The 14,461-nt window shown below is 41.1% G+C and overlaps 1 protein-coding gene across 1 annotated transcript in view; it reads left to right on the top strand.

Annotated features, from left to right (window-relative positions):
* Positions 1-14,461, top strand: part of PLXDC2 (plexin domain containing 2) — a 318,579-nt gene that overhangs the window by 179,591 nt on the left and 124,527 nt on the right. Inside the window, exons 5-6 of the mRNA XM_019532329.1 lie at positions 3,592-3,714; positions 7,943-8,061. Coding sequence (XP_019387874.1) covers positions 3,592-3,714; positions 7,943-8,061 — 242 coding nt within the window. The remainder of the gene's footprint in view (positions 1-3,591; positions 3,715-7,942; positions 8,062-14,461) is intronic.

Here is a 14,461-nt window from a genome sequence, read left to right as displayed (position 1 = left end):
GTCCAAGCCCCCAAGGTCTGGAACAGTCTGCCAGCGGAGGTGGTTCAAGCACCTACATTGAACTCCTTCAAGAGTAAATTGGATGCTTAACTTGCTGACCCCAGCTGACTTCCTGCCCTTTGGGCAGGGGGCTGGACTCGATGATCTTCCGAGGTCCCTTCCAGCCCTAATGTTTATGAAATCTCCTCAGCACACCACATATCTGGTTGTCCTCCCACTGTACCACAGACCCAGGGCGCCCCCATTGCCCATATGCCCTGCTGCATCCTCAGCTCTCCAGCTGCAGGCTCCTCCAACTCTGTGAGTTGCATTACTGCACTGCTTCACCCCCTGGGGCAGGAAGCAAAAGCTGGAGGGGTGGGGATTGGAGCCCCACAAATGCTGCTACATCCAGAGCAATGGTGGGGAGTAGCAGCTAGGTACAATCCCGCAGGCTCAATTTAAACCCTTGTGGGATGCAAGTGGGCTGCAGGCCACTAGTTGGATAGCCCTGACTTAAGAGACTGACATTTAAGAAGCAAACATCAGTGACTAAGGAGTAATGAAAATGCACCAGGGACTCTTGACTGGTAGGAGGAATGGCTACGTAATCTAAGGGACATGTAATCAAATGAAACTCTGGAAACTCCAATAACAACACAATATTTTAAAAGGTCAGGTTTCTTAATCACTCAAAAGTAGGTACAGAATGAAAAAAAAAAACTGTTTTGGTTTTTGGGTTTTTTTGGTTAAATAGGTAGAATATATTTATTTTTTTCTATCAGTTAGTAAACTGATCATTGACATTTGAGCTACATCTCAGAAAACCAGGCCAATCATTACTTCTAAATGGTAACTTGGGAGCTGAACTGTAGGCATTCACATTTCAAAATACTGTATGTCTTCTTTTGCCCCCTTAAAACTGAAAGCTGTTGTTTAAATTAAAACAAAGGTAAGAAGGTCCTGTAATCTATATTTCCTGTCAATGTCAGATATTTCCTAGAATATGTTTTCTAGAATTTTACTCAGCTTAGGTTTATACTTCTAAATTAATGGGTCTTCTGTCTTTTCCATTTGAAATTATGGCTTGGTATTTGGTAGTAACTGCTTCTAACCAGATCAGTTGTCCTTTTCAAATAGCCAGTCATCTCTAATCACTGCACAGTTCAACACATAAAACTGAATATCAGAAATTTGTTTATTCTGTTAACAAGTAGTTAACAAGATTTTGATGAAAAAATGGCAGCGAATGTAGACAAAACCTCCCTCTATTGGAAGAAAAGTGGGGAGAGATTTACCACCTTTCTTTCTGTTGAAACTCTACTCTAAGTCAATGCGCTCCTATGGAACAGTTGGATTTCAAGGAGACAGCATTTTTCAGAGGAAAACTGTTTTGTGGGATATTGTTTTATGAACTCAAACGTTGTTTTCAGTTTGTTTTTTGTTTTTTGAAATTTCACCGCTGGGATTAATTTAATAGGAAGAGGGAAATTATGCAGAAGGGAGCAATAACTTAAGCTTCACTTAAGTCTTAAAAAGAGCTGTTAAGAGTAATTATCCAAAATATTAGGCATGTCAATTCTAGCTTCTGGTTCCTGTCAGCTAGCAGACTAGTTTTGATATGGAGGGTCAAAGCCAAGAATTGACAAGAGCAAAGGTCTATAACAATTCAGAAAGCGATTTCCATTGTTCAGGGAAAGCAGACTGAGTATGGTAGCTAAGGATATCTGAGGAAACTAGGCTTGCTTGGGCTACAGTCAGGGTTGGTAAACCTTAGATGTGTTATACAGTAAATATATGTATCAATTATGTGTTGTTCTAGTGACCGGTTTCTCTAATTGCCCTTCCTAGCATTACAATAAATGACACTTTTGGGTTCAAAACAAGAGTCCTGTAGGCAAGAAGCACAGATGCCAAATCCATTCACCTATTCTAATATTATAAAAGCCTTAATCTGTCTGCCTGGCCATAACGCCTTATTCATGCTCTGATTGGTTGACTGAAATAGCCAATCACAGTGTGAATACAGCATTTGGCCAGGAGGTGGTAGCCTAGTGGACCACTGCTGTGATGGCGGGGACACAGGGGATGGAGTGGGGGGGGGGGGCTCACCCCCCCTGCCCTGCTCCCTGCAGGTGGTGGCAATGGAGCAGGGGGGGCAAGGCCACCAGTGCTGGTCTTGCCCCCCCCCCCCCCCCGTTGCTCCTTGGAGGTGGCGGCAGCCATGTGGGAGAAATGTTGGGGCTCCATGGCGGGGGGGAGGCGAAGCCAGTTGTGGTGGCCTGGGCCCACTTCTCCCCTCTTCTCCCCACTTCTGTCATTGCTGCCTGCAGGGCCGACATGAGCCAATGCAGCGGGATTGGGGGGGGAAGGAGTAAGCCTGATGTAAGGCTGTGATGACACAAAAGAGTGGACCCAGGCTGACATGGCAGTGGTGGGGGAGGGGGGAGGAGAGGAGAGGAGCGGTCCCCGGGCCTGATGTTATGAGGAAAAGTTGGCCTGGCCCAGCCCAACACATCAGCAATGGGGGGAAGGGAGGAGTGGGCCTCTTCCCCACCCCTTGTGCCCTGACTTACTCTTCCCTCTCCCCTGTACTGGCCCTGAGCCTGCTCCTCCTGTTCTCCCAACCGCCACTGGGTAGGCCTGCGCCCACTGTTCCCCCCCACCCCCACCACAGCAGGCTGGCTTCTCCCCACCCTTGGGCCCAGTTCACCCCCACATCAGGCCTGGACTTGCTCCTGCCCTCCCCTCCCCTCACTACTGTGGTGTGGGGGAAGCAGGCCTGGACCCCAAGCAGCAGGAGGGAAGTGGGGAGCGGTCCTGGATGGGGAAGCACAGGTCTCCCCCCCCTGCCCACTTCCCCCCATCATTCTTGACAGGCAACTGGCTAGTAGCCTAAGTAAGCACAATGCAGATTGGATATTGCAGCCTTGAGTGAATCTAAAATAGGGATTATTGCAGAATTCCATCCCAGAAAGATAAAGCAACAGGGCCAAACCCTGCAGAGAGTGAATGAGAAAAGACCAGGATGGGTCAGAGGTATAGCTAGCCTTGCAGCCATGGGAAATACATCCTCTCTTATGCCCTTCATCTGTCTTGTTTTTCTCAAACTTGGAAACCAGATCCTGCTGAAAAGATTAATCTTCATGTTTATAAACATATAAAGAAAAGCAGAATTTCTTCCCTGAAGAGCTGACAATTGGAAAGGGAAACAAGCACAGTGATGAAGAGGAGAGAAACAACATGTAAAGAAAATGGTGAAGGTGGTAACTGGGGCCTTTAGAGAATAGCTCACTTTCTGCAGCTTTTCTGATTTGGCCCATAAGTGAAAAAACCCTAATTGAATAGTGAGTTTAATCTGTCTTTTCTTCCAGTATGAAAGCCTGCTTTTTAAAATGGTTTCTCCTATGTTCATCTCAAAACTTATTTTCTAGCTGCCCTCAGAAATTTTTTGTGCAATTTTTGTTGTTTTTTAATTTATTGCGAAACCTTGGTGTTCGGATTAATTTATCTTAATGACTGTCTAAAACTCTATTGATACCTAATTAAATCTGACTTTTTATTACATATTGTCAGAAGGTGCTGAAACAGTTTCAATATCTTTTATTGTAGGTTTTATATATACTGGAGAAGTTGTTCATCGAATGCTCACAGCCACACAATATATTGCACCTCTGATGGCAAATTTTGATCCCAGTGTATCAAGAAATTCAACAGTCAGGTACTTTGATAATGGTATGTAATAGTTCTTCATAAATTAACATGTCTTTGTCCCTTGGCTATTTTTATTTTCCTAAATTATCCTCATTTGAAGGGAAAACTACTTAAACTATTATTTTATATATATAACATTAATTGAACGTGGTTAGACAATGATGAATGTTTATTGTTAAACAACTGAAGAAAAAAACCATGTGCTAAAAGCATGTGATCCCATTTCCAGACTTGAAATATACTTTATTAATTTAAAAAAGAAAATTTTCTTCTGAAAATGTGCATGGCCCTCTTGCTTCAATTAATGCAGTAAGTCCTGTCCACCTAGTAGCTCTAATAAAATTGTTTTGTGAGATGTGATATTAAGCATATACCTAAACAGGGCATGTACAAGATTAATAAACCTGTCAATGATTAAACATGCAGACTAGGAACCTAATACATTCAACAATACCAAAAGTTCTTAGCAGTTCTTGGTAAGAAAATTTTAAAGGATAAAAATGCAGCGTTATACTTAGAGCTGTTCTTCAGGGGACATTTCTAAACCCATAAATGTGGGGATATTAGTCATACAATGCTGTTAAAACAAACATTTTGTAAGTTTGACCTGTGCAATGAAATGACATCTGCTGCCTTGCCCTGGGCTTCTAATAGTAAATCTAGTGATGATACAAAAAGAGGCACACACGATTTCATACTTAAAGCTTTATGGTAAACATTTCAAATATGAGTGCCTGAACTTTGGCAGCTAAGGCCAAGATTTTTATAAATATGAACGTAAATTTAGAAGCTATTATTTATATTTATGTTTATACTAGTAGGGTCTATGTTTTATTTTTGAGAGGAGAGGCTGGATAGGGCTAGAAGAGTCCAGCATGCAACACATTGTTTTTGTATTTTCTTTCCATGAATATACTAGCAAATGATTATATTGGAAGGAATATTTCCTCTGAGTGATTTTTATCGCACATTATAGAATGTTTACAAACATAGCATGCATTAGCCATTAGCCATCATAAGTATTAACAAGAAGTCTCGCTCTTGAAGTCCAATCAGTGGTCAGAAACATAGCACCTAAAGTATGAGTCCAGTCAAAACTGTTTCAAATATTTCAAATATATCTGAGAAAATTATACTCCCTATCCACATAATTTGCAAAAGGAGAAATCAGTGACATTCATCCAGTATTTAATGTGAAGTTCTACAACTTGTGGTCCTTACTGAAGGGATCTGAGGATCTTTAGAGAGGACCGTTTAATGGTCAGTACCTCCCTCAAATACAGTCTTCATGTTGGCTCAAGCAGACTCTGCTAAATTGCTTTTAAAGGTGGAGTCGGGCACTTGTTTCAAGTTGTGGACAGATAATCAGTGTAAAAAAGTAGCAGACAGATCATGGTAGCCCCTAAACCCAATCCAGTATATAATTCCTCTGAAAAATCAAGGGTGAAACTCTACCACTGTTGGTGTGATCTCTTGGGACACATCCCCACAAGTGTTCAGGTGTGGTCTGTGGTGCCTCAAACCTATTTGAGGCACCACAGACTGCACAAGGTGCATGTGGACTCATTCACCATGCTGCTAATTAGCAGTGTGCTGGGGGCGGGGGGTTATACCGGGAGATCCCAGTGTCAAAAAAAAAGGTGCTAAAAAAACCACGTGGCACACATAGCAGCAGCATGCACCGCCAGAAACTAGAGCCTGGCCAGCCAGAGCCACACTGGCTGCCAATCGCTTTCCAAGCAGCCAGATTGCCACCACTGCTGCCCCAGGAGAGCTAAAGGACCCCTGGTAGGTTGCTGGGCCCAACACAGGTGCTGGCTCCAGCCTCTGCTACCCCACGCAAGACAATTTGCCCCCTGCCGACCCTGCATGCAGGGGTATGCACAGTGGCAAAAAGCAGTAACACTCCCTGCGTGTGGAGATGCATCCTCTGTGTGCATCACTGACTAGCTGTTTGATAGTAGCAGTCAGGTGATTATCTTCTTCTTTGCCCTATCCTGGCAAGATGCAGTAGTAGTCACTGACTGCATGCAGCTGCACCAGGTTACCTGTTTGTCAGTCCCTTCTCAATCCTGGTGTAATTTACCTTAAGATACAAAATCAAGGTAAAGAGCATTTGATTCCGTCCAAGTCTTTAAAGCACATGTTTCTCCTCAGGGGAAGCCAACTGTAAGCAGGTCACTAACCAACTTTAGGAAGGCCACTCACCTAGCTCTTTCCTTGTTCAGGAATTTCCAACATTCGGCAATCTTATCCCCACAGTAAACAAAATATACAACAAAAGAAGCAACCATGCAGACCAACAGACAACCCTCCGCCAAACCTGTTCTCTCTGTTCAGATCTTGAGAGGGGCAACCCAGGCTCTGTGCTTCTCCCTCAGCACCACAGACTTCTCTCCTCCACTGCACTGTGCTCCTGGAGATATTAACCCTCTTTGGTGTTTAAGCCCTCTGCCTTCATTTAGTAGCCAGCAGTTGCAGCTTGTTCCCAGCCTTCCAGCCAGGCAGACTATTTACTGCTGGTCACTTGCTACTGGGCTTCAGCCCCCTGAAGGCTGAGAACTTCCTTACATCAGCACTTCTCTGAGTGTGAAGTTCTGTCAACTGCCATATTCATTTTGACTGTGGATATGACCCTTTACTCTAAATGAAAAGAAGCGAAACAAGTTGCACATCATTAGGTGCCTCCTCCTGTTTTGTCCTTTGTTGTACTCTGAACATAAATTCATAATTTTCAAAACAGCTCTGTACTTGATATAGGCAGAATTTAATGATTTATCTAAGTATCACTGCTGCTGCTACTTCATATGGAACTTAGCCCTGCAAAGAGCTCTCCAGTGGGTCCTGAGAAAGCAGGGAAATGCCACAGAGGCTGCAAACCTCCTGGTATCAGAAGTCTGGGATGAATGTGCATCAGGAGATGCACCATCTCACTGATTATAGGGTGTTTTTGCTTGTGTTTATCAGAGTGAAAATGACTCCTGAAAGAGAAAAAATACTTTTAAAATTAAAATTATAACTACATCATTGTTACAATTCAAAGCAATCTGGTTAAGAACTTAAAAGTATCTTATGTGCATGCATACTCATTACAGCCTGTGAGGAATATTGTTGCATAAGTATGCTACTGAAAATGCACTTGGAAATGGTAGGATGGACTTATTTCTGTAAACTGCATCAAAGATGTGCATGTTCATAGTTTCCTAACTCCCACCACTAAAAAACTGGAATGTAAGCTTTCACACTGAAGATTAACGACCAAGATACTTCAAGGATTCATCAAAATATATGCAAGATAGAAGCACATTGACCCACCCTGAGGCATCCTCAGAGTAGTCCCATGAGAGATGGAAATCAAGCATTATGAATCAAAGCACACAATTCCCATTTATGTTAGAGGAGGATGTACACTGGAAGAAGGGTATAGTCCCAAATATGAGAGATATTTTCAGTAAATACTGTTTTGATTATGACTTTCTCAGCTAGCTCCCTGAATGGGTTTTCTGACGTTCAGTATCAAACATATTTTAAAGGATGCAACTCACTTGGGGGTACTTTTTTAGTGTGGTGGATGGGGATTGAGCCAAAAGCTCCAATGAATATTAATAAGCCTCTTGCAACTAACACTCTACCCACTAGGCTTAACATTTACCCTGTCTGTAGCTTTAATTGAGACTATGTAGTTAATATTTATTGCCAACACCTTATATTTTTCAGTCTTTGGAATCTCAGTGAAAGCTTATATTAGGTAGAAAATATAATTATAGATATATTATATTCATGTAAAAGGAATGGGGGGAGACAGAATGCCCCGAGTAATCACTTTTAGAAAACCAGTAATTCTATTAACACACCAGTGTTCAGAGGCATTGTTCTAAAACAAATGAATAGTCTTACAGTGTAGATGAAAGAGCAAGATTTGACTTGGAACACTGGTTTCTGTTCTTGACAGTTGTTACAAACTTACTGTACAGCCTGAGATAAGCCACTAACCTCTCTTGCCTCAGTTTATGTGAAACTGAGGTATTTAATTACAGACCTGTGGTATTTACCTTGAAAGACAGTATGTTGCTCAGCTAGTGTTTATTGTATTTGTGGTGCTTTAAGATTTTGGGCTGAAAGATGCTCTATAGAGGCCAAGTATTTTTATTTAATATAAACTTATGAATTGACTTCTGGATAACAACTAGTTATTATTTTTCTCATGTTCTTCTTTCTCTTGTCTCTGTTCCCACTCTGGGATTCACAGGCACAGCACTGGTTGTCCAGTGGGATCATGTACATCTCCAGGATAATTACAGCCTGGGCAGTTTCACTTTTCAGGCTACACTTCTCAATGATGGACGAATCATTTTTGGATATAAAGAAGTAAGTTACATCTAACAACTATCATTTAAATAGTTGAATCACTTCATAATCCCATAGTTGCTGTATGTCAGGAACCACTGTATAATACTTACTTTGGTTACTTGAAAGTTCAAATGTATAAATTTACTTTCACAGTTTCTTACTCCTAAGATCTGCTTGCTGAAATTTACATCCCTTTGAAGGGCTGATATTCATGTATGTGGCTTGACTATCAGTCTGTGAATTTCTTTTGATACTTTTTGGATGTTGTTATAAGTATTGACTATTTATAAATTGCTAGTGGGGGTTGGGAGATGGGGTCTACTTTTTTGGATTTGTTTATCCAAAGACATTTCTTATGCTTCAAAAGTAGGAAATAACTATAGTAACTTGCTCTTAGCTCTGTGAGCAGTTTTCAGTTTATTTGCAGGTAAGATTAGTCAGATTGCAATCAAATTGTGTACCCCCATAGAAGAGTGGTATCAGAGTCATTCTTCTTCATTTTGTCTAGCTATATTCTTTGAGCCTCCCAGAAGTGTCAGGTCTTTAGAGTTATGACTGCCACTTTGAATTTCTTATTGGCAAAAATCAGCCATTTTAGGTCAGTTTCACTCAGATAAGCTTTCCTACTTTGTTAGTAATTGACAGTGACCAATATGGTTCCGTTTTGTTCTTAAAACTTAACATGATGGTTACAATCTTTCTTTTTGAATGTGATTTTTTTCCCTATTCTCTGATAGAAGGAAGTATAGCCCAGTGGTAGAATCCAGAGCCAAAGTTTCAAGAGATTTGAGTTCAATGAGTTCAATGCCTGGCACAGATACCCTAAGCAACTTAAGAGCAGCTCCTGATTTCTCTAAAACAACAGTAATCTCCTACATTATGTAAGAATGTGCAGGGGACTTCAATACTGTGTTTATGGTACCAAATTTACCTAAGACAGATAAATGCCCTTGAACCTGAAGACCAGATTACTACAACACATTAATAAACTATATTTTAAGATTACTGAATATTCAGGAGGTGCAGAATATGCATGCATGCTTACTTAGCCATGTTCCTCACAGAGAACATGCTGGATGTATTATCTGCTCTGGCTTTCAATTAACTTCTGCATGTCACTGAAGATCCAGGCTTTGACCTATAAAAATGTAGGTTGTTGACTTTAGGTTTGGAGCAGACTTTCCCATGGTGATACAATAGGGCTAAGTTTGATCTTGATGCTACAAACTTGGTTGTTGAGGTCTGCAGGAAGATTAAAGCCTTCAGAGGCTGGATAAGTGGGGAGAACAGCAGCCACATTTGGAATTTTAAGATGTATTTTACTAAACTGCAGTTTATATTTATACCGTGAATTTGAGTGAGGCATTTCATAAAGTAAAATAGTGACTTTTTAAGGGCAATGATTGTAGTGTTGGTGTTTTGATCTTTTTTTATCATTTACAACACCTGCATAAAGTGTATTTGGAACCAGGAACATTTTACATCTATTTTGCACAAATATAAGTGATATGCAAGGTCTCAGGCAACAGAGAATTATGTTGACTTATGGTTACTTAGAGTCACTTAGGACTGAAACAAACCTCCTATTTAATAGAGTCCAGACCCTTACTTTTGCAAGCAATCATGACATGTAATCCTATCTGTACACTTACCAAGTTCCATTTTACAGCTAGTTAAGTTGCTTGCTTTTACTAGTTCTAGTGGAAAGCTGTTCCAGAACCTTGCTGATTGTGGTTAGAAACCCAATTAAAGTTCTTTTTACGAGACTTAAGTTGTGGAAGTGTCATTTATTTAAAAGTGTGATGGATTTGTGTTTTCCACAGTATCCAGCACTGCTGTACTATTAAATTCCTCTACAAAGTCTAACTATGCTAAGCTGTTAGCTACAGTTTCTGGAATGATTAAATACCCAGTTGACAGGTACTTTAGAAATCTTGCAAAAAGAGTATTTTAAAAAAGTGTTTTAAAAGAATGCAAAGATAGTAACATAAATATGGTCTGTAAATGGTTAACCAGACACCTTTTGAAATGCTTCCAAATGCCTGAACTATAATATGTCACCTTGAATTGTCAGGAGCAAAATTTGGCAGATCCTATAATATTGTTGTATAGACTCTAGTCTTTAACTACAGTATGCTTTACTTCATTAAAAATGATGCAATCCCTTATATTTTACGTTGAACTGATAAGCATTAAAAAAATGTCCAATCATTGACCAGAAACATTCTGCCTGAGAAGACTCAAAAACTTATAAATTAACGCTTGACAATCTGGTGCTTGTGCATATGTCTAGGAATTAAATTATTTGTCAATGGTGTACCAACTTCATTGCTTTCTGAAGATCCTCTTATGGAACCTTCATTCATGTTGTTGAGTCATCTTGTCAATAGTCTCATTAACTTCTATGAGACTACTTGTGTAAGAAAACAGTTGCACAATCAGATCCCAGATCTTCTACCTTATCTTCTTAGTGCCATTTCATATTAATATTGCAAAAGAGACAATGTATAGCAAGGCCCAGTGTTTTTCATCATGCTGTCCTTGAAATTTCTCAAACTGAAGTACAAATGTTATATACGTGGCAAACAGGTTTCCATATAATACTGGGAAACATCCCACAGTAGCTATTTGTTAGAGACTGAGAGTTGACTTCTACTGGAATCCAGCTCTGCACACATTGAGCAGAGAGAGGTAGTTAGCTGTGTTAGTTTGAATTCAGGCAGAAGGAAGGATAAAGGTACCTTATAAACAAATTGAATCAGAAATGCATAAACTTTCATGAGCCTGGAATCATTTCATCAGATGCTGTGAAAGGACATGAAGAGAACAGTTGATCGAATAATCTATTTGAGTGGCACAGAGTCAATAGCATATAGGCTGTTTGATCAACTACTCTGTGCATGTCTAGTACCAGCATCTGATGAAGTGATGGGCCCTTGGGCTCACGAAAGCTTATGGATCTCTGATTTAGTTAGTCTGTAAGGTGCATCTCCACCCTACCTTCTACACACATAGGCCATATCCAGATGAGCGCAGTCATGGGGTGTGTGGCATCACAGACACACCTGTGGCGCCACATACCACACATTCAGTTGTTCTCTGCGGTGCAAGGGAGAAATGCGGAGGGTTTTTTGACCCCTGGATATCAAAAAAGTGGAGTGATGTGTGTGGTAGCAGCGTGTGCTGCCCAAAGCCAGAGCTTGGCCAACCAGAGACTCACTCCACTGTGGGCCAGACTCCGCATGGCAGGATTGCCACTGCTGCAGCCCCGGGAGGCCCCAGGACTCCAAGTAAGGCTGCTGGGGCCAGTCCAATGCTGGTCCCAGTCTTCCCAACCCCACCCAGGGTAACTTGCCACATGCCAGAGCATGTGTGCCACAGGCATTTCTGGGGACAAGTAGCAGCGGCACAAGGTGCGCCACCACTAGTTATCCCCAGGGAACCAAACATCCACACATCTGGACGTGGCCATGAAGGCAGTTTTCATCTCTGGGATATTTTATTTCAGGACTTTTCACCTCATGTCCATTTATTCAAACAATTTCAGTTTCCATTTTCATAGCTTTCCTTATGTCACCCTGGCCCCAAGAAGGCCCACCAACCCCATAAATACTGTGAAGTTTTATTGGGCCCGAATCCTGGTCTGGCTTAGCCAGGCTCCAGAGAACTGCTGTATGTCAGTCTTACATATTCCATTCCTTTGGTTAAAGATAGTCTAGAACAGGGGATCTTAATCCCCGGTCTGCAGCCTGGCCAATCCTTTGGCCACTGTGGGTCAGATGCCAGTCTGCAGCATGGTTGGCTGCCAGACTGGAAGTGGCCACGGACCAGCAAACCCCAGCCCCCCAGAGCTGGGTGGAGAGGTGGCAGCTCCTTCCACAGGGCCCATGGCAGTGCAGGGTTTTCCCCCCCCAGGCGGTGGGGGTATCCTTACCTGTCTTCCAGCAGGAAATTCCAGATGCAGTTGGCTGTGACTGCTGCGCTGCGGTATGCCACTTTCGGGCTGCAGCTTTTTGGGAACCCCTGGTCTAGAATGTGTAGCTTTCCTTCAAAATCCAAAGGAAGTTCTCAACTCAAAAAAAGTTAAAAGCAGTACTTAGTCGAGAAGAGAAAGGTAGATTTACATGAAACTCCCCGAGATCTAGCTCCTTTTTCATTTTTATGTACCTCAGTGACATTTATACAGAGTTTGGATTTTGTTTGCACTTGCATAGCTGTAGTACTTCTGTGTTTCCCTTTTGAAAAGCTCCAAACCTTCAGGGCAGATAGAATTGACCAGACATGTATGTAATCCCAGGTAACACATCTCCTACATTTTAGTCTGGTGATTAGGGTACTTGAACAGGGTGCGGGAAGCCCCCTCTCACCAAATGGAGTTTGAATCTTCATCTCCCACTTTTTCAGCAAAATGCTGTAACTACCAGATCATAGGCTGAGCATTGCTCAGAGTGCCCTATGACTCTTTTCTTGAAGCTAGTTCCCTGGGTAGCCAGGACTAGATGATATGTGGGGCCAGGAAAAGGAGATCAAGCCCATGTGAGGGTGACTTAGTGAGACTGATACTGCCTTAGAGAAGAGGGAGCCTCGGGATCCGATCACTAAACACTTAATGGCTTTAGTGCACCTCGCATCTAACGTTCACTGGACACCAACAACAGTGACATAATATCTGCCCTGTGGGGGTAGAGGTGGGGAACAAAGTAGAAGGGGGGTGGCAGGGTTTGAGGCCTTGTAGCAGAGTTTTTCAAACCTAATAGCTGTTTTAAATTGACAATATGATTTGGGCTCATGTTTGGTCCAGTTTTTCCAGTCTTAATAGATACTTTGACTATCATCATGGCTTATCTATCATTTTCATACTCCTTTTAATTGTTATATCAGCACTGATTTACAGAAAAATATAAATGAACCTTTTGTAAGCCAGTTACAGGCTCCTGTGTATTACCTATTCTTTTCAGGAGAGAAAGTAGCAAAGTTTTAAAGTAAGCTGTCAATATATTAGTTTGTTTACAGTGTACACCTTTTCCTGTTAACACCGCTTTCCTATCACTTAATCTTATTCAAAACCATATTGAAGGTATATTATGTTACAGAACTAATTTATATTTCACTAATGAATGTTTAAGCAATGGCCTAATACTCAGGAAATACTATAGTAATAATTGCATTTTACCAATGAAAGGTAGTAATAGAGGCTGTTATCTGTAGGCGTATGTTCTCAGGCATCTTTTAAAAATGAATGCCTTCTTCTATAGTGAATCTCATAGGAGGTCAGCTCTCAAAGCTGTTTATTAAAGAAAACAACTTTTATCTACATTTCTTTTATAAGTGCCTAAAATTAATGTCCCTTCAGTGTTTATGTTTCTCTGTTTAATTAATACGCGGCCAGTGCAGATGGGCCAAGGGTACCATTGGCCCTTTTAATGGTTTAAACCATTTCTCTAAATTCAATTGACTTAGTCTGCCTCTACTCACTTAAATAAACATAGCTTCAATCATGGCTTTGTTCATGCTGTCATCTCCCAAAAACTATTATAAAAGTTGAAACATTTGCTGAAATTGCAAAATTTCTGAAATTAGAAAATAATTTTAAAAGAGAGAAGGATTCGGATTCAGTTCAGATTTTCACTTTTGTTGAAAATAACTTAACTGCAAATAAAATTCATGCCTATGTTTCTCAACTGTATTAAAATAATATACAAATATAAGTAATTCAAATAGTAATTAAGACCAATACAGCCATTGGAGAAAAATGTACTCTTCACAGGAAATTTTATATTGTTTGGCATACCTTCGCTGAGCTCACAAAAACCTTCAACTGTCAACCAAGAAGCACTGTGGGGATCCTTCTGAAGTATGGATGCCCACCAAAATTTGTCACCTTTCTTTGCCTGCTCCATGACAGTATGGCAAGCAGTGGTTCTCAATAATGTATCCCTTTGAGGTTAAGATGGGAGTTAAGCAAGTCTGCATCAATGCTCCATCACGTTTTGATTTTTCATACCACAACACTACCTCTGACCACTAACAAGCTTCCAGTTGGAATACATCTAAACTACCAAATGGATGGAAAGCTGTTTAGTATCAGCTGACTCTGAGCCAAAACCAAAATCACCCTGTTATGATGCTGTAGTGTGTGGTCATTTGAAGTAGACCTTCAGACAATTTTTGAGCCAAAACCAAAAACACCCTAAACTCAATAATTGAACTCCAGTATACTTACGATGCTATAGTGTGTGCACATTTGAAGTAGACCTTCAGACAATTTTTGAGGACTTTATCGAGACATACAAGAAAATGGGACTGACACACAACATTCAGAAGACTAAAGTCCTCCATCAACAAGCTCCTTAATGAGCAGACCCCTGCTTGACCTGGTACTGGCTATGGGGGACGACCTAATCGGCGACCTAGTGAT

The sequence above is a fragment of the Crocodylus porosus genome, unplaced genomic scaffold, assembly GCF_001723895.1.
Source record: "Crocodylus porosus isolate Cpor-Errol unplaced genomic scaffold, CroPor_comp1, whole genome shotgun sequence".
Classification (NCBI taxonomy): domain Eukaryota; kingdom Metazoa; phylum Chordata; order Crocodylia; family Crocodylidae; genus Crocodylus; species Crocodylus porosus.
This window is presented reverse-complemented; position numbering and strand designations above follow the sequence as displayed.